This window comes from Neodiprion pinetum, chromosome 2 (genome assembly GCF_021155775.2).
Source record: "Neodiprion pinetum isolate iyNeoPine1 chromosome 2, iyNeoPine1.2, whole genome shotgun sequence".
Classification (NCBI taxonomy): domain Eukaryota; kingdom Metazoa; phylum Arthropoda; class Insecta; order Hymenoptera; family Diprionidae; genus Neodiprion; species Neodiprion pinetum.
Window position 1 is genome coordinate 10,935,597 of NC_060233.1, and position 20,347 is coordinate 10,955,943.

Here is a 20,347-nt window from a genome sequence, read left to right on the forward strand (position 1 = left end):
TATTGTTTTTTTTTTTTTTATTTCAATCAACTTACATCCGTATACACCGCTCGTGCCGCGTTTTTGACCGAGAATCGCTGAGCGCAACGTGTTACCTGGACCCGATTTACACTGAACTCGCGAGACTCGACACGGAGAGACCGAGAAGCGGAAAGGGAGGGGGAGGAGGAGGAGGGGGGGGGGGGGTCCGTGGCCCCCGTTGTTCCACGTCACGAGTCACCCGACCGATTAAAACTGTGCCGAACCTGCGCGTCTAGCGGTGCGCCGATAATGCCGCGCCCTGATTGGTCCTCTTTTCGTCTTTCACTCGTTCGTTGACGTTTTGTTGTATTTATTTTTTTTTTTTTTTCCTGTTGCTCTATTCAATAAGGCCCAACTAGCGAGCATCGCTCGGACTACTAGCTGTTTTTTTTTTTTGTACACTATGGTACAATATAATATACAATCTTGATTTTCGGTTTTTACGATTTTCTCGAGATTTACTGTCTGCGTGTTGAATAAATTGTCAGGTGTACGGAATGGGGGTGAAATATTCCGAGGAAACGAATGCCGTTGTTTGTTTTGTAGAATTATTATCATGTTGCGAGAAAAGGGCGAATTTTAAAGGAGGCAGAAAAATAAAAATTCAATTTCTGAAACGTAGGTTCAGGACGTCCGAACGTCGTAGAAAAGGTTTGTCTTTACTCTGGTAAAGGTATCTCGAATCAATGGTCTTATTTTAACGTGAACGGGTTCTGTTTGGGCATCTGGGTGATGCAACGTAATTGTATCTAAATTCAACCTAACTCGCGTGTTAAAGGTGAGGTTCGGCAAAAAAGAAACCCGATACAGAGCGCACCTCAGGAATGAGAACGTAAAAACTATTCGATTGATTGAACCGTTACGTACAATGTAATTTTTTTTTTTTTGATAATTTTGATAATTTTGATAATATTCAACGATAACAATTTTTACCAGGCACAATGGATACTTGTCTTAATAATTTTACTATATTGCAGGTTAAGTTATACCGTTTGGCCTTGTTATTATTATTTAGGACTCCAATGGGAACCGAGGTCCTTGATTGGCTTATTGCTGCCGATGCAAAAACGGAGTGTGTCGTAGATTTATCATGCCGCAATTCAAAAGCATAGCTACCAAAAAAAAAAAAGAAAGTTGTAAAAAAAATGTCTCTGACTTTGGAGCATGTTTCATCACTCGAGTAAATCGTTTCTATAGAATTTTTAAACAAATTATTGCAGACGGCTGCTTGACGATCAAGTTAGGATAAATAATTAGCATTTAAAATTCAGTCGATTTTCGCATTTTCCCTACACATGCGAATTTTGATCGCGTAACTTTGGTACAAAGGTCGAATCTTGAATTTTCAGGACTTATACGTTCCAGCTTCTGAATCAAAAATTCCTGCAAGAGGAAAAACCATTCGAAAACGTACGTCTTTATCAAGTTTAGACTGTCAAACGGTGTAGGCTGCAGCCCTGCAGCGTCGGATCGTTGGAGAAAGTGAGAAACGAGCACAGACCAAAATTGTCCAGATCTCACAATCGCTATGCGTGGGCGTAAGTGACGGAATGATATTTTCGTTTCAAGCGAGTGTCGAAAATTGGCTGGATTGAAAATTACCTTCAGTTTTTAAAAATCGGGTGAATGATTTGTTTTGTGAATGCCGAGGGCCGAATTAAAACTCAAAAATGTTATAAAATAATGCAATTTTTATGCTTACTTGAAATAATTGCAAGAAAATCGGACAGGAAAGTTTGGTCGATGATTTCGTTTTTTGGTATCTATTTCAAAGCAACGGCGGTTGGTTCGCATTACCGATACTCTATACTATATTCACCAGATTGCTTTAACATCGCGAATAGAGTCAATCGATTGCTTACGAAATCGTCGAAGACCGTTCAATATTATTGTGCTGCGCTAATGGATTCGCGTTTCGAATTTCATATTCTTGTTTAAACATACGGTAATTTGACGACCGTTTTCACTCGTCGTTAGCAAAGACGTTGAACGTATCACCTTCGTGGAAGACTGCGAGGAAATTTGAGGACAAAACCGTTAACAGAAAAATGAAAGATTTGTTATTTTTATAAAGCAATGACAGTGAATTGATAATATCATTCTTGGCTGAAACTATAAACAACGTTGTAAGAAAATTTGGTTTATAAAAATTATACGTGATCATAGGTGAAATTTCAGCTTATAAAAAGTGCATGTATTTTTATAAAACTTGTTTTCTTTCACTTCTTTTCCCTTAAATGGCCCAAGTTTCGAAAGTTGTCGATACTGTGACGTTCGCTCGTCCGTTTGTACTAATTTTCACGTCATTGGAACAGATACTTAATATCTACACCTGTTTGTGATGAGCATAAAAATTGTTGGTCAGTTTTTGATCGAATTGTTAAGTACATATAACTTCTTCATGATTTTTCGAGTGATATAGACTAAATATTTGCGTCTTGTCCATTTGCGTATGATTAGCTGCACTTTGTTTCGAATAACATAGAAAAATTGTACCGAAAATTCGATAAGAATGATTGTTGAAAATGCTTCAACGATCGTGGAGAAAAATATTCGTAAATGGATCGTAAAAAAAAAAAAAAAAATGAGAGAAGTTACATTTTTTTCACAACCAAACGCACAATATTTGAAAAATAATACTTTTCAAAAAAATTTATTTGCGTAAAGAACTCAATTTTTGTACACAATATAGGCATGAATCAACATTTGAAACAATGACATTTCGTGTGGAATTTTCAATACGAAAATTTTGCGAACAAATTGAAAACACGTGCAGAGAATCCGTTGAATTTTAGGAGTAAATACAGAATTCAAAGAGGATCGAAACAAGAAGATTCGTTTCCGTTAATTTCAGGGTTGCAAATTTTTTAATGAAAAAGTAACGCATTAACCATTGCTTTTTCAATTCATAATGGAAATGATTTCCATTACAACATTAAATTTAATGATGTAGTTGAAATAATTTCCATTAAAACATTAAATTTAATGTTTTAATGAAGACACTAATGCAATTGAAAACGTAATGCATTATTTGCAACCCTGGTTAATTTAAAAAATTGCAGAAGAAATTACCGAAGATCGTCGAAACAACTCCAGCCTTCGACAAATTTCCCTGAAAATTTTGTCTACTATTTTTCGGATAATTTTTCATACTTTTTCAGTCAACATTTACACGAGGACATAAAATTGCGCCGGAACAATATTACAGAGACCCTATGAAACGTGACATAATCCAAAGATGCGAGTTTGAATTGAGTAACGAAACATAGAATCCGAAATCAGTAAAACACCGTGTTCATTTCTAAATATCGATAGTTGCGTTAACATAACGAATTTCAATAACGGATCGGAATCCTAGATCCTTAAAGACGAAAACAACGACATGAGAAAACCACAAGTGATATGGGATGAGCAATTAGTATTAACAAATAAAAACAACGACACTTACATGAACATCACACTTGTTAGAGACATCGCTTATTTCGTCATCAGGAGTAGCTAAGGGAGCAAGCTGCCGAAGGTCAACCTGAGCGTTCAAACCGTCTGGAAGGTTAGTGAGAGCGAGGTTAGATCCAACGGAATCGACTCGAGCGCCCTCTTCCGTTTTCGGGGCTTCAGTCGCCTGTTCGACCGTCGTCCAGGACTCGAATTCCTGTTCACCATGATCAGGAGCCTCGCTGAAGCAATTCTCAGCGTATTTGCTCTCGGTGAAAACACGGGGCGATTCATTGTCCGAAGGGGTCTTTTCCGTCGCCTGGATAACCTCGACTGTGGTGTCATTCGTCTTAGTTTTTAGATCCTGAACGACCTCTGTGATGGTGAAAACCGGCATCGTCTCACCTTCGAAGACATCGTGATCGTCGATATTCCGACCGTGATCCCGGGTCTCGTGCTCCTCCATTTCCCGCAGGACCTTTCGTTCGAACTCCAGAAAATCACGAGTGCTCGATATCTCGAAGGACTCGGACCTCTCCACGTTCAGATCCGACGACTTCGATATTATCTCCTGTACCAGCTCTTCGGCGGCAGCTTTCACCGCGTTTCTCATCGCCTCTTCAGGATCCTCGAGTGTATCAACGTCGTCACCAACCTCCTGAAGGGTTTCCTGCTCCGACGAAACTTCCTCCGTTATCAAATCGGTCTGAGAGTCCTTAACGGGTACGATCAAGTCGGGATCCATGACTGTCCTCGTGTTTCCTGGATAACAAGCGAGAAGATCAACGGAGACGTTCTGATCCCGGGACGCTACGGAATCCGCGTCTGATCCGAGCTGCGGTAAACTCTCGTCGAAGTTGTCCGAGAACTGACCAATCTGCATCGTGTCCCCGGACGATTCCGGATTCGACCAAGTGTCGAGTAGCTCGTTGGTCCTCGAGGACGAGTCCTTGGACTCTGTGTTTAGGCGACAGAATTCCTCGGTCCTCTGCGAGTCGGCTCGTTCTTCTTTCTCAGCTTCATCCACGATCGTTGGAATCAACTGCCCGACCTCGAGCTCCCGGCGATCATCTCCATCCACCTCTTGGTGGAGGTTGTCTTGTGTCACTGTGGCGTTTGACTGTCCGGTCACGTCTGCGACAGTCGTTTCTTCGGCGTTTACCGATTGGCCGATATCCGTTCCAGCGGTTTCTTTGTTCGTTCGGGCTTCGCTCACCTCCGCGAACTCAAAGTCCGGCGGGAAATTTCCGTTTTCACTGACTAACGCGGCCTCGGTAAGGTTGTGGTGATTCATCTCGGCGATTATGAACTCCGAGTTTACGTCCCGAGGACTCGCCCTCGGCTCAAGGACTATCTTCGTTATCTCCGGCTGACCACCTTCGATGTAATCTGTCGCCTCGAACGCTGCGTCCTCACCGGTTCCCACCATTTCCGTCGTCGATGATATTCTCAAGGCCAGTTCGCTCTCTATAAGCTCCTGCAAGCTCTTGTCGTCCACGCTGATCTCGTTCTTAGCGCACCCGTTGTTCGCAAGGATTAACTCTTCCTCCGACAGTGTGATTAGTTGGTTGTTACTGCGGGGTGTTATGCAGGTTTCTAAGTCTAGCAAACCGTTGTTAGAGCTAACACCGCACGCTTCACTCGTTTTGTTACTACTTACTACATTTATCGACTTCTTTGACGCCACCTCCGCCATTTCTTGCTTATTTTACTATTATCCTTCCGCTTTTTCTCCCTTCGATATCTGAAACACAAGTAATTTTCAGTTAGGGCTCATCGGTCTAGAACTGTTTTTAGTATTTTTAATCAAGAAATTGCGTCAGTCCTCTTGACTCGTACTTAATTAACGACAGTTAGTCACCTGGATTTGTCGAATAGTTCAGATCAATCGAATTCGATCGATTCACACCTCTGTCTTTCGATTTCATTTAACATAGAAAAAAAAAACGACAACTGGAAGAATTTATTTTGACAATAAAATCCGGATTGAACCATTCGTTGGTTACATTCGACTAAAAATTCGAAATAATTCCCAGAAAGTCTTTTCAATATCGCGGCCAGAAACTGTCAGGACTTGGAAAAATCCCATGGGTTGAATCGGAAGAAAGTGCAGGTCGAGTTCACGGAGAGCGGTTAAATCTGATGCCCGGACGTTTTTCAATATCGGCTGCGGAATCTTACCGAAGTTTTAAATCACAGAAGATATTGACATGCTTGCACTCTGAGAGCTTCTGAGATAGATGGATATTTCATCCACTGACGCATCGGCGCCACGGAAATGTCGGAAAAGGCGAGAAAACGTTCGAAGATGGGAGAAAAGTAAAGCGACTGATAAAAGTCTAGACGGCGGAGAGCGAGAGAGGTTTTATTTTCATAAATGGCGAATTCTCTGGCCGAGAAAAAAAAAAATTCATCAGATTCAAGGAAATGACGCGCATCTGAAATTAAATTCCTTAGCTTTCGTGAAATCCGACAATTTCAACTAAAAAACTCGACCACGGAGTTTCTTTTTTTTCTGACTACAGTATTACGATCAATTTATTTACAGAATCTATAGAAATTAACGAATATTGATAACTTTCAACGAAATGTTTTGAGGAACGCCTTTATATTCTTTGTTATAGATCCGAGGCCCTTGTCGAGATATTTCGATTATCACAGACTGTAAATATTGTTTCTGCCTATCTCCACAGATTAACAAAGCCCGGAAGGCGGTGTGGATTGATCACCGGAAACACGGAGACTTATCGTTAGAAATCAAACATTCGATGCGAGAAAGTTGGACGAGATTGATGGAATTCTTAGATTATACAATCTTGAATTACAGCGGATTCGGTATTGAGGTAAAAACAAAATTCAATTATTCTTTTTACTTTTTATCGATATCTAAAAAATTTTGTGATATTCAACGATTTCAGAACTGCTGAATTGTAACTAAATTAATTTCATAGCTATTGATACGTCAATAACTTAACGACACTTGATGATTTCTGTCAATACGATCTTTAAATTCGTTCGAAAAAAGGGAAAAAAATATTCCATTATTGAGCTTCGTGCAATAATATGAGAAAAAAAAAAAAAATACAAATTATTACCGACTTGCGAGAAATATTTTTACCGATTCCCAATTCGATACAAACAACGTTAACAAATCATGCAAAATTTCATACAGATTCATGAAAAAACAATGTAAAAAACGTCGAATGAACCACTTTATCCATAAATCAAGGTTCAACGCAAGGTTATCGCACCTTTGTATCGAATTAATTACAACACGATTTTAACGGTAAGAATCATTAGCCACGCCGATATTTTCTCAACGACTTTGAATCCAGTTTTACGTCGCGTTATGTGTCCCGGCAGATAATCATGGACCGGTTTATTTTCGTTGCAGTTTTGCAATCAGCGCACGGAGTGCGAGTATTTGCATATGTATAGGAGATTCTGCGAGAAGCGGGCAATTTTTTCGCGAGTAGAAATTTTCACGACTCAGCAGAATATATAAAGTTTGAAAAAGATCCGAAGTTGAATTTTCAGTTAGCTTTGAAACGAGCTATTATTAACCGAAATTGGCCTTGATAAAATGTGCTCGATGTAATTTAACCGCTGTCAGATTATTAATCACTCCACTATTGGACTAAAAATTTATACGGTTTCTAATTTTCATCGCTACCGAGAAAAAAAAGTTTTCCAAAACAGCTCAAGAGAACCTAATTAATTCACTTGCGGTCAACAAACTTCCGTTTTTTATTTTTTAACCGTATCGTACGGATGAATCATCGTTAAAAATTCGATACCGCAAGTTTTTTTCTTAATCTCTCATCGAGTAAAAATTTTGCAAACTTTGAAACGAACTTTTCAACATTCAGCATATCGATATCGATACTTTTTCTTTCGTATCGATTTCGAGGCTGAAATATAGCGCCTTAAAGCTCGATCCGCACATGTCGATTAATTAAAATCGCGACGAGTGGCAGTTTTCAGTTCTGATCTGTAAATAAGGAGCGAACGGAATGCAATTTGCGATTGCATCAACGAGACTAAACGGCAGTGACATATTTTCCGCAAAAGGATTTCAGATCTATATTAGACTCCGTATAATAGCGTCTACCTAGATGCATCGCTCTTATACCATTCAATTACACGCCTTCGGCTTATATCATCAACGTGCGTGACTTCGACTCGTCGTTTTCTCGGTACTTCGCTCCGATTACGGCTGATATCGCTGTTATATCTTCTCGACAGATGACTAACCGTTTATACAGGAATAAACTACAACCGCAGCAGCGACGCGATTGACATTTTTCTTTTTTTTTTTTAATAAATTTAATCAAAATTTCTGACAATTTAGATCAATTTCTGGCTATTATATATTTATATTTAAGAAAAAAAAAGTCTTGTTTCATTGAATATATTATTTCACAAATATGTCCAGAATTTTTGAACTGAACGTTAAAAGAATTCGTTTCATCTGTTTTTTTTTTTTTTTTTTTTTTTAATATTTCGAATTATTCGTTCAGAAATGCATTCTAGTTTATCACAAGAGGCTATGAACCTAACCTAAGGATAAACAGTCAGAAAGATGTGAACTCGAACTATTTTGATTTTCACTACTAAAAAAGGATGCGAATACTTTCCACAATGATTTTTATCAACAATTTTTTCGATAATTTTCAGACGTAAACAGAACGGTTGAAACTTTCCTAGAAATAATACAGAATTTTTTACCAACTGTATTAAAATACGAAATATCTGCGTTGATTTTTTTTTCATAAAATTCTTACCGACTTTAAATTTGTAAATCTACGAAATCACGCAGAGACTTTGTTCAATAAAATTGCCTGAAACTTCGTAAAGAATTTCCCAACATTTCTACGGATTCCTGGTGAAATTTACTGTTACATCGAGAAGTTAAAAATGTCTTCGAACCTTCGAATTCACTGTACAAAGAGGCAGGAGTCGTGCTTATTTGAAAGTGTCTCGATGGGAATGAAGATATATTTTAAGTGGAACATTCAATTACCGTAACATGTTTTTTTTTTTACATCTTCTCTTTTTAATTAATAGCTTTGACATAAGTATGCCTGTGTCAATGACTGGCTTCCAGCCACGAGAAAAGAAAGCACGTTATGGAAAGAAGGAGGCGTCGAATGGACTACGGAGCCGGAATATTCCGGATTGGTGAGTAAAAAGTACTCGAATGCAACGGAGAAATTGTGAACGTTCCGACTCATCGTTTAGGAACGACGAGTCGTGACGTCACCGACAGTCATGGACAACATACGCTCGACCATTGACTTCATTTTTTTTTCAAAAGACATTACAGAAATTATTTCATATCTTTTAAGTCAAACGTTTGAAAAACGATGCTCTATTTTCGAGTAAACGTAGGTTGAAAGAAAAAAAGAAAGAAAGAAGAAGAACCGTAGGTGAAAAAATTGGAGACAAAAAAAATTGATTGAAGTTTGTTTGTTTTTTTTTTTTTTCCTGTGTATGGATTTTTCGCATTTCGACCAAGTTCGCATCACGATTTTCGCGAAACCAAAAACCACTTGTTTGCAAAATTCGTAGGAGATTTGATGAAAAGTTGCTACTTTTTTTTTTTTCTTGTCAAGAAATAGTTTCTTTCATCACGCTTACGGATAAACTAACAACAAGTGACGTTTACTCGGTCGGTAAGGACTGACTGACCAAAGGAGTCTATTTAGGAATGTCATTTTTGAGTTTAACGTCTGGTCTGGCATACATGCGAACACGTGGTTCGTATTCGAAAACAATGGACCGCATTATGTGCCGGAGAGCATGGTGTCTGCTCGAAAGGAATGCAGGATGGTGCTTACGCAGCCCGTATTTTCTGCCCAAGCACCATCGTTCATCGATCCGTAAGCCACCGAAGTGCTTTTTAGCTTTCCATAAGATTAAAGACTTCCTACGGTGAAAGAAGAAACTATTAAATCATTAATTTGTGCACTGAGAAAAATTTCACGCGTAACCATTTTGCGCTATTGCAGATCCTTTTTTGGTTATTGCAACGCAAAATCAGTTTCTTCGGTTTACTCGACTTTTTTAGTTAAACAAGGCTTTCGATTGTGGTAAAAAATGAAAATAGTTAAGGACTGAGCGGTAACCGGAAATAAAAATTTCTTTCAGTGTGCCGATAAGTCTATCATTATTATTGCTTGTTATCTATATATTTCTAGTGTAAACACTTCGATGAAGCAGATTGTTTTATAAAGTCTGATCAATCGTTGATAAAACATGGTCTCTTTAAATTTCAATTTCATCAAGTTCAAAAAGCATACTTACTGCAATGTCGCGACAGGTTTTTGGAAACGAAAACCTTTTTTTTTCGACACCGTGAGTTGCACGAAAAAGTATGAGCCGTAGTAAAAAATTCCAGTATTGTGAGAGAAGTTTGATTTTGGTTAATTCTAGTCTGCAAAGAAGGCTAAAGGAACTTTAAATCAATGAAAAATTTATCAAAGATTTAAAAACTGCGAGGGCACCGAACGGATAAGGGGAAAAAATTTATTTAAACAGATGTTGCAAAAAAAAAAAAACATTCCGAATATCGCGAATGAAACAGCAATCGCGGTTGTATCAAAACAAATTTAGACTACGGTAAAAAGTCGATCTAAAAAAAAAAAAAGAAGTGTCGGGATTTTTTACAAACTTAAAATCTTAACCTATCAATCGGTTTCTCAGTTCTTCGGAAAAAATTTTCCACCCATTCTGATAATTTTTTTTCGTCAATTTTACAACGATATCTTAATTGTCGCGGAGATTTTCTTTATTACATCGCAGGGGAGATTTTTGAAAACGCGACTAAATCAAACAAGAAGAACCTAATTACCGAAAAACAAAAAAAAAAAAAAAAAATAATTCATATCGATCACCCTTCAGCATGTAAAAGCTTAAAAATACACGAGGAGCAGAACGAAGTGAGCTTTTTTCACGAGTACGATAAAAAAAGAAAAAAGTTTTTCTCATACAGATGGCGTTCTCCTGAATCCAGCGGTGGGGTATCAGTGTTGCCAACACCCCGGCACCCCACGACGGGGCTAACGACTTGTGAAGAAACTGTAATAAAGTTGAGCCCCAAAGTATTATACACAGAAACTCGAGGAGACAACCAAGTTATTACTCATATTAGCCGTTCAGCTTACAGACGCAACACGTGACGAAGCGACGCCGAGCTCGGCGTAAAACAGCATCTGAACAAACCTCTGCAGGCGATATAACTCACGACCCACACCGTATGTATGGGCCATTCCGTGCCAACGTCGCAATGTTTTGACATCAACGTTAGAAACATCCGTTGAAATTTTTACGGATGATAAGAAATCTTGAGATTTTCATTTTTTTTTTCTGTTCTAGGGTGTAACCGATATTAAAAACCATTTTTTTATTTTTTTTTTTAACTGTATTCCGATAATTTTGGACGTTTGAAAAATCATTATATCATTTCATTACGACGTTCGTTAATTATTATGTTATGTACAAGTTTCAAAAATTCCGAGAAAAATTCCAGAATTCTTCGATTCTCCATAGCAGGCGTTCCCGGTTCAAATTGAGGAAAATAATCTATTCTCTTGTCTACTTTTATCTATAGTTTTGCCGAGAAACCGTACTTTGACTTTCAAATTTACCTCGAAGTTTGTTGAAAATTTTCGTAACGATCAAAAGTGCATTTTCACAGGACGAACGAATACTTTTTCAAACTGCTGAAAAATACGACGAAGGAAAACGGTGTATTATTCTATCATAGGAAGAAATTTGAAACGATCAGAGAAAAGTATATTCAATTTGCTGGATCAATAATAACAAAAAAAAAAATAAATAAATAAAAATATTGAATTCTTTCAACTGTAACTACATGTATGAAAAGAAGTTACGGATTCAGATTAACTTCTAATTTTCACAAGATGTGCAAAATTTTTTATGCAAACCTGAAATTTTTTTAAGCCAATCTGTCGAACTGCCTTGACCCGTTACTGTAAATCCAATTGAGGACAATTCGGGTAAAAAAACTGGTTGTGGAATTTAGACAGAATGCCCTGTATATGTCTTGATCACTTTTAGCTCATCAGGCCAGAGAAAGTCGACGTACAATATAATGTATATCATACACGCGGTATGAGCAGTTCACTCATTCATAGACAATCTTGCAACTGGCAGGAAATCTGGCCAATATACGTATCATTTATTTTTCTTTTTCGTTTTAATTTCTTATACTTGTACTTTTTTCTTTTTTGTTTATAGTTGTATTTTTCTTTTCATATATTCTATGTTAGTAAAAAATACAGTTGAACATTAGTTTTGCGGGTTATTCAGCTCGTCACCATTACATACATATGTATGTGTTATATATTTGAATTATTGAACACGAAGAGAAGCTTTACAGTACTAATTAATTCAATTATCTATACGCATAAGAAACCGTACGAAGATCTCATTTTCCTATTAAAAACTAAATAACTCCCGAGTTGTTAAATTTCCGACTATTTCTCACTAACTCACAGAGAAATTTTTAGAAGAAAAGTCAAAGTTATATTTTTAGAACTTTGTTTCGTATAAAAAAAAAAGCGCGAGAAGACTTCGAGTTTGAGATGAAGTTCTGAGAGAAAATTTCAAGGAAACACTTTAAATTGAATTCATCGAAAATTCAGCAGCTGAAGAAAGATATTTTCAACGAGACTGGAATTAGATTTTTCAAAAATTTTTCACAATTCAACTCGGATTAATTTTCTTCGTAGAACTCGCGACATGTTCATAAAATTCCCAATCGTTGGCAACATTTTTCAGATACAGTTACTCGTATCACGACAATGCGGAATAAATTGGTGAAAATTTTAGCCAAAGAATCGGACTCGGAATTTTCGTGCGCATGAAGTCGAACGGCATTCCAACTTTTACGTACTCGAAGATGAGTCATTTCTTTGACAGTTTACTCCGACCATTTCAATCACCTTGAAACAAAGTAATTCATTTAGGCGAGGGGCAATGGACGCCTGTAAACCTCGCTTCCCGCTGTCCATCTGCCCATCTGCCCCAATAGGACAGAAGCTATGCATTAGTGCCGGTTCTCAGCAGTAAACGATCTTTGAACCTAATTGCTTATGCCTCTTTTACACGTGACTAAGCTTATGGATCATAAGTATCAGGCTTTTTTTTCTGAATTATTTAAATACCGTATATACCAAGTCAATTGAATTTTTTACAGTATTTTAGGGAAAACCTGAAAATACAAAACATGCGAGATCTCGTTTGATGATAGAGCAATCTTGTATTATTTTATGGAAAAAAGGAATTAATCATTGAAGAAATTGAAGAAATGTGTGATTTTTTCTGTAGTTGACAATACAAAAAAAAAAAAAAAAAATGATTAAATCAACTAATAAAAGATTGTCAAATTTTTCAATATTTTCGATGTAGATTATTCGTAAGAAAATAACTTATAAATAATATCCATTATGAATATTTTTTCAAAATACAGTTTAAAAAATAATCGATTCATCAACAAAATAAGAATATCTCTGGTTCTACAATCACGATCAATAGGCAAAGAAAAGAAAGTAGAGTGGAAGAAAAAAAAAGGAAGAAAATCTAAACACTGCAATCCTCGAAAATAAAAGATATTGTCATAGGGTGGATTTCAAGGGTCAAATATATTTATACAAGATACGACATTCTCGGAATTTCTTGCGGCCTTAGCCACCACTGATAACGATTAACGTTAAATGAACTCCGTGATGTGACGAAGTATATTTATACAGACGACGTCTTCGAAAGCTGTTGGAGATTGAGTTCGGTCATATTTTTGATCGTTGTTGAAAAGTTTTAAGATTAATCCGGCGATTCTTTTATTTTCACGCCTTCGATGTAAACTTGAATGAACTGATTCGTAGAATACGCGATGTAAATATTTGTACGTTATAAACAAATGGCAAAGATTGAGCGAAGAGAAGATCAAGGAAAGGGAAAAGAATTGAAAAATAGAAAAAAATAAAAAAAAAAAAATGAAATTACGATTTGAAGTTTAACGCTAGAATTTCATGAATTTTCAAATTGTTAAACGGGCTTTCGAGTATCAAATTATTCCATCATCGATTTGCTACGTCAAATTTAAATGATAATAATGGTCTACTTGAATCGACTGAAACAAAAGAAAAACGCATTTTAAAAAGATTAATTTTACCAAGTTCATTGAAATGGAATTTTTATAATTTATATATGACTTATATTTACGTCACGTAGTCCATAACAAATAAGTTCAGCGGAACAAGAAAATAAATGAAAAATTACAAATGAAAAAAATAATCGTTCGGAGTTTTGGCTAATTTGAAAAATCGAGTCAACGATTCGGTTCATTTCAAATTTCCTCAAATTTTTGTCTCACAGAAAAAAAAGGACTAAACAAACAAAAGAAACGAGGAGTCTTAAGCATCTTTGGAATTGCGTCGGGAATGAATTCGACGTGCGATAATATATTGTGTAACGAAAGTTAGCAATTGCGACAAGTGTGAAGTTTGCGCCTGAACAAAGCAACGACGGCAATCACGCGAGTTGCGATTCAACCGCAAAATTTTTTATAACAAGTGCGTAAAAATTGGTGGGCTTTGTACGGCAGTTTTGCTGAACGCGAGTAGTCAATTTTTTCTCCCTAGAAACAAAAGCGATCTCCCTAGGGACAAAAGGCGGAGCAATCGTGGACTGCGCATGCGCAAGTCTATCTTTACAATACCGAGATGAAGTTGGCGACTTTCATCCCGCTAAGCTGCTACGCAAAGTTCTACTTTTCACGCACGCGTGATGAGAAAATAATTAGCCGTATAGAGCGATTGAACAAATATTGAACGGTGTTGTTTAATCGTTATTCATAAGTGCGGGACAAATTATGCAGCATTAACGGAGAAACGCCGCATCCGTTGGATTTGCAGCAGTGCTGAAGCGTTTGGCGCCACTCCGCCGAGACATGCGTCTTGGCTTCCGGTTCCATTTGTTATCCATGACTGGAGGCTGAAGTTGGATTTTATGCCGGTATAAATATAATAAACACAGAGCTGCGTGTTCAAGGTGCGCGTCGACAGTTAATTAGAAATCAAGACAAGACCCAGTTCATATCACTACGGTTAACGGATTGAATATACTTGTAACGAGTTGTGATTTTTTTTTTGTCTTTGTTTTTTTTAGTCTGCAGTAAAGTTTTCACCGTTAAATTTGAAAATTATTACGGTAGGATGCTGTGTAATATCTGTGATAAAGATCGTTAATTAAGATAGTAAAATGGTTGACAAGTTTTCAAGGAAATCATAAATGATTTCAGAGTTTTCAAGCTTGTAAATATTTAGATCGGTGTTGGACGAGTTTACAATTAAATAATTAAAATGCAATTACAAGATTATTGAAACATTAATTTGTTACCGAGAATAAAATTGTTTACAAATTACAAATATAGATTAGATTAGATCACGATTTGTGAAGTTCAAGATTATTTCAAGAATTACCTTTTTATCATTAGATTAGAAAGCTCATATCATTAATTTTTTAGCGTCGTTTGTTAATTCAAACTCGTAATTCAAATTCCAATACGTAGGACGATGAAACAAAAAACCGATCAGTTCTAACGACGAGTCCGTTCAATTTTCTATGCGAAATTCATCAGCATTATATTCAGTTCCGATCAATGATCAGTTTCATACAAAATAATTCGAAGTGCGTTTAAATAGAATTCATCAGTCACGCGTCTTTGTAGAATTATTGTTATGCTCGTTTGAATGAGTTATTGACACCGTGTAGATGTTGACGAGAGAAAAAAAAAAGAAAGAAAGGAAACCTAACAAACAAGAAATTCGTTAATGCTAATCCAGCGTCTCTTCGCGTAGATAAATCTATCCGAGTTCCCCAGACGTTTGGAGTCATAGATGATTCAGTGAAAACGCGTCGAGAATTCCCGAATGCTAATTGTGAATTACGAAACTTTATACCAGCCGCGACGCGTTCTGTCTGCCGATTATTTTCTCGCCTAGACGCGCTCGACGAAACCTGTTTGTCTGGTTTAACCGTTGAAAATATTGAAAACTTGGACTAGCTATCAGTGCGATCGAATTTAGCGAGTAGATTAAATAGGAAGAAAAAAAAAGTTTCTTACTGCAATACCGACCGAAGAGAAATTGACGTCATCTTCTCGGAGCTGATAATCATAATCTGGTAAATTTGCAATTTGTAATAGCAGGTGTGCAAATTACAAATTGAGACTTGTATATTGTAACGGGCAAAAAATTAGCATACGAATATAATTTCTAATTGCAAAATCCAAATGCGATCTTCACAATTATTTTTCTCTAATCAAAAATTACGTACGTGTATTCTGCGATTAAAATTTAATCAATTTTATCGTCGACTCAATTAGAAATTGTGTCTGTAATTTTTATTTCTAAATGTCTAATAATAATAATAATTACTTATCACCGCTCCGTGCAGGTATATTATTATTATACCAACTATAAAATACAGTGAATGACTATAATCGTGAACGTTTAATGATACGGTATAAAGAATTAAGGTATCTTGATTTTGCGATTATTTTTTACTCCGGTAGTTAAAGCCTCGGAAAAATTTACAATAACATTTGATTCTAACAATAAGCCAGAGTCTCCTGAGCTCTCGTAAAACATGTCGATTTTACTGTATAATTATTATATATTTATGGTACGACGATAAATTTGAGCTTAGAAATTATCGTCTGACAAAAACCGGGTGCTCAAAATTAAATGTAAGTTTACGGAGATGATTTTTTTTTTTTTTTTTTGATCTGTTTAAACAATAATTCATTTTGTAAAAACTAATTATGTATATTTATATCATTGTTATATCACAAATATGCAATATACATGATTTTGACGTTATTATTGTAACCTACAAAATCTAAATATTGACGCTTTAACATTTTAAAAAACTCAATAATGACATCACGAAAATGACACGCATTTAAAGCACGTTTAAAGCTACTTTTAATAATTTGTAATTCCAGATGTAGCGTTTAAAATGTTATTATAAATGATAGGAGCATAAAAAAAAAGCATCATTTTTCCCAGGATAAATCAATTCACTATTTAGTTAACTTTTACGAAGACTATGAAGTTTAGTTTAGTTGAAATTCTTGAAATATTTTTGTCCATACATAGCTGCAACAATCTGCAACATGGTGGTATAAATTGAAAAGAAAATTTCTAGCCAAATAAATTCTGTGATAACTAATTTTGAGGAACTTTCGAACAGCATTAAAATAACGTAATAAATAAAAAAAATTTGTGACGTAACCGAACCGAACTCGTTGTAATTGTTGTTATAACGGTTCTTATCATTAGGCGTATTAATCCTCATTCCAAGCCCGTTTGGTTGGCATAATAAAGTGTTGCATTATTGAACGTGCAGACGATAAGCCGAAGAGATTCTGTCTACACACGTATCACGGCAATTAATTCCTCGTAGAAAGTGATGAAATATTTTATTGAAGATGCAAAGGTCGTTCACTCACATCCCTTTATTCACAATACAACCGAGCTAATTAGAGTCGTATCGACGTCTCTCGCTCCTTGATAGTGTTCAACAAAAATGGCGGCGATGCATTTCGATGCACTGCAGTCGCCACTCAAGTCCAATCAAATGTAATTTAACAATTGGCGACGCAGACGCCCTTTGCGCGAACATCAATTTGTTTATTTATTCTACTAAATGATTCCGAGCCGATGCATCTGCGTTAACAACTTTTAATGCTTGACCGGCAATTAGGGATCATTTACGTATCTCATTCTCAAGATCAAGTATCAAGACTTATGATTTTTATTTCGGTTCAACAAAAACCTGTCAAGCATATGATTGATCATTTTCAAAGTGTGACGATTATAAAATATTTCCTTTTTATTACGTTCGTAAAAAAAGACCGTTCAGGGAAATTCGGGGTCAGATTGGAGAAAGTTTTTTTCATCGATATTCGAAACAGGAGAGAATAAAACCTCGTTAATCATGTGTCGACTTGCGATTACACGTAAAAGAAATATTGAGTTTATCGAGAATTGAGTTTTAAGTCTGTATACCTGTGAGATACGTCGATTTTTAGTTTCAGAAATTTCAGACGAAATTATTATTATCATCTATTTGCACTAATTTGGACAAACTTCGATTCGAAATATTCTGGGATAAAACTAAAGATTCGAGTCGGTTGTTTTCGGAGTATGATTAAGGGGACGTCTGATTACCGACCGAGCGAGTGAATCATATTTCGCACTGTTTGATCGAGTTATAAAATGTCCTTGTGTAGTAATTAAGGAAAGTTTGCAAAATCGATGAAAACGCAATTAATACGCTCGCAGCTGATGTTCACTCGGTTTGAGGTTATGGCTGTTTCCACACTTTTCCAAACTCTTCTCAGTAATCTCATACAAGCAAATTCAATGATAAACGCTATCATTTTACAGGAAGTGTTAGTAGGATGTTCCGAATCTGTCGATAAAAGAGAAAGGTCTGATAAATACATCCTGTTGAGGATGAATAGGTAATGTGGACCCAAAAACATAACAATCGGATCAAACACACCAGAATTCAAGAATCTTCGACCGCATAATTGTAAAACATATCTTCAAACAAATGCTTGGAAAGTTAGATTTTTGAAGACTGTGACGCGTGTGCAAAGTGCCCTATTTCTCAACGGTACAGTAAAAATTCTTAATTTTATGCACTAGTACTTTGTTTGCGCATGCGTACTTTTCAACGATTCAATTTTGCGCACGGACTTTACACACTGCCGATGACGTCATTCGACTAAATTCAACCTGAAGTTTACGCGTTTAGGTTATGTTTCACGAGGCCAGGCCTGTGCACTCCGGGCGTCTTGTTTGCCCTTGACTACTTTTTTAAAATTATGATACTATAATACATTCGCTTGCTTCTCGAACCAAGCTTATATTCACAGGTGCTGGTTAAAATAACGTGTGCGTTTACATCGCTCGCCTTGGCTAGTTCTGCAAACTTCACACTCCTCGGAAATGACCCACTTTCTGCACTTGTAACCCAGTATACCATTCTCGAATTTTTAATATCAGAGCTTCTGTTCTTCAAATCTTCTCTCACCCATGTTTACTTCCCTTCTGTTCACCGGTGTTCACCGTCGGTGGCGCAGATGGCATTTGTGAAGAATTTAAAAGCCGATTTTTCTCATATCCTAACTTTTGATTCAGACGGTCCGGCTTGTCGTTCCTTAAGAGGCCGTTCCGTGGAACACATACAGCGGTTGACACACATCCAGCAAGGATGAACCTATTCGTGACGATGTCACTGGGCCGCAGCTCGAGGTCTTCGAACTTGATCCACGCGGGAGAAAGGTGATCGAATCTTTATTTTTCTTTTCCCTACATCGAACCACCGCCGCTTATATAGACTTTCTTTCTAGGATAGATCGCGTGGAAGTCGATATATTGTATGACCCGATAGGACCCGATTAAGATCTGCGAGACTTCCGGGCATCGGACATAGCCGAGAGACTGGCGTCACAGCGAAAGTACAGTGAAATTTACCATCGAAGATGATGTGATCTTTTAGAATTTTTTTTTTACATGCTTACTTCTGCGCTCTTCACGGTTAACAGCTGAAGCATGTTCTATTCGTAAGACGTTATTACAGTCCACTGAAGAAAAAATTTATCGAATAAAAAAGAATGTATTGAAATCAGGGTTGGAAGAGTGAAACTCAAGGAAAACCGGAACTTAATCTCTGAAGTATCTGTTCTGAATCAAAAATCAAACAAAAAGTCGAAAATCGTAGCCACGAGAGTTGAAGATCCATATGATTTTGACATTAAAAAATGATACAATAATTCAATGACTCTGGAATTGTTGATTAGGTACCGGATCTTATGTTTCAGTAAAGATTTGTGGGTTCAAGGATTTTATCAGTGCTGAAAGGATGACGATTTAGTTAAATCCAATTTGACTGACCATAGGGTTTGTAATACACAGTTTCTGAACTCTCGATTCGCCATTTTCTCGTCGTTTCGATATTGTCGTGTTTATGTTAGGTGCATAACATCCGAACGCCAATTTATAGGGTTGTCAATTCCGCGCGAATAACTATTTATCTGGTGACCTCAGGGCCAAACACGGCTGAAATGGAACGTTCATCAATGCTCTCGGTGACATTAATACACCAATTCCCAAGACTCGAAGCTGCTTCATCCTTGAAGATACGAGACAGGCACTGTGCTCCTTGACCGCGCTGATCCTAATTGGCTCTCACCGATATCAGACTGTATAAAGTCTGAAAATATTACATAACGCACTCACAGAGAGAGAGAGAGAGAGAGTAAGAGAATTTACAATCTTGACCAAACATGGCAATCGAGCGTGAAACAAAGAAGTTTCATTTACTCCGAGACGCGAGACTCCAAAACGCAACTTGTGATATTAACTGAATAATCACGGATACATGTGGATATTAATTCAGAAACGGTTCGTTTTTCGATTGAGTCAATTACGTCGGTAACGTAGATTCAACCTGCAGCGCCACTTTCGGCTAAACGCTACGGGCTGAATCTACGTTACCGACGTAATCGTCTCGTACTTGACCCTTAGCGGCACATCGTCTTGTAAATGAGACACCTTGTTGAATGGATTATATATTCAAGATTTATGTTCAATCTTTGAGACATAGCTGTCATTTTTCTTTTTTTTTTGCATTATTTAACTTTCAAGATGTCAATCTTGATGTTTTAAAAGGGGTTATGATGATTCGGCGAACATAGTGAGCCCTATAAATAAACAAAGCGTTGAAAATGTCTGTTTGTACAGAATAAACGTAATTGTGGGACAGTTATGGGGATTAGAATAGTGGCACT

General features: G+C 36.8%; 1 protein-coding gene across 18 annotated transcripts in view; it reads right to left on the reverse strand.

Annotated features, from left to right (window-relative positions):
- LOC124210972 (microtubule-associated protein futsch) overlaps positions 1 to 20,347 on the reverse strand; it is a 122,633-nt gene that overhangs the window by 49,174 nt on the left and 53,112 nt on the right. For 17 of the 18 annotated variants that reach the window (XM_046609495.2, XM_046609487.2, XM_046609496.2 and 14 more), the window contains exon 3: positions 3,470 to 5,200. In XM_046609495.2, the coding sequence (XP_046465451.1) occupies positions 3,470 to 5,152 (1,683 nt within the window). In that variant the 5' untranslated portion in view covers positions 5,153 to 5,200. The remainder of the gene's footprint in view (positions 1 to 3,469; positions 5,201 to 20,347) is intronic. The other variant, XM_046609489.2, reaches the window with a different exon arrangement.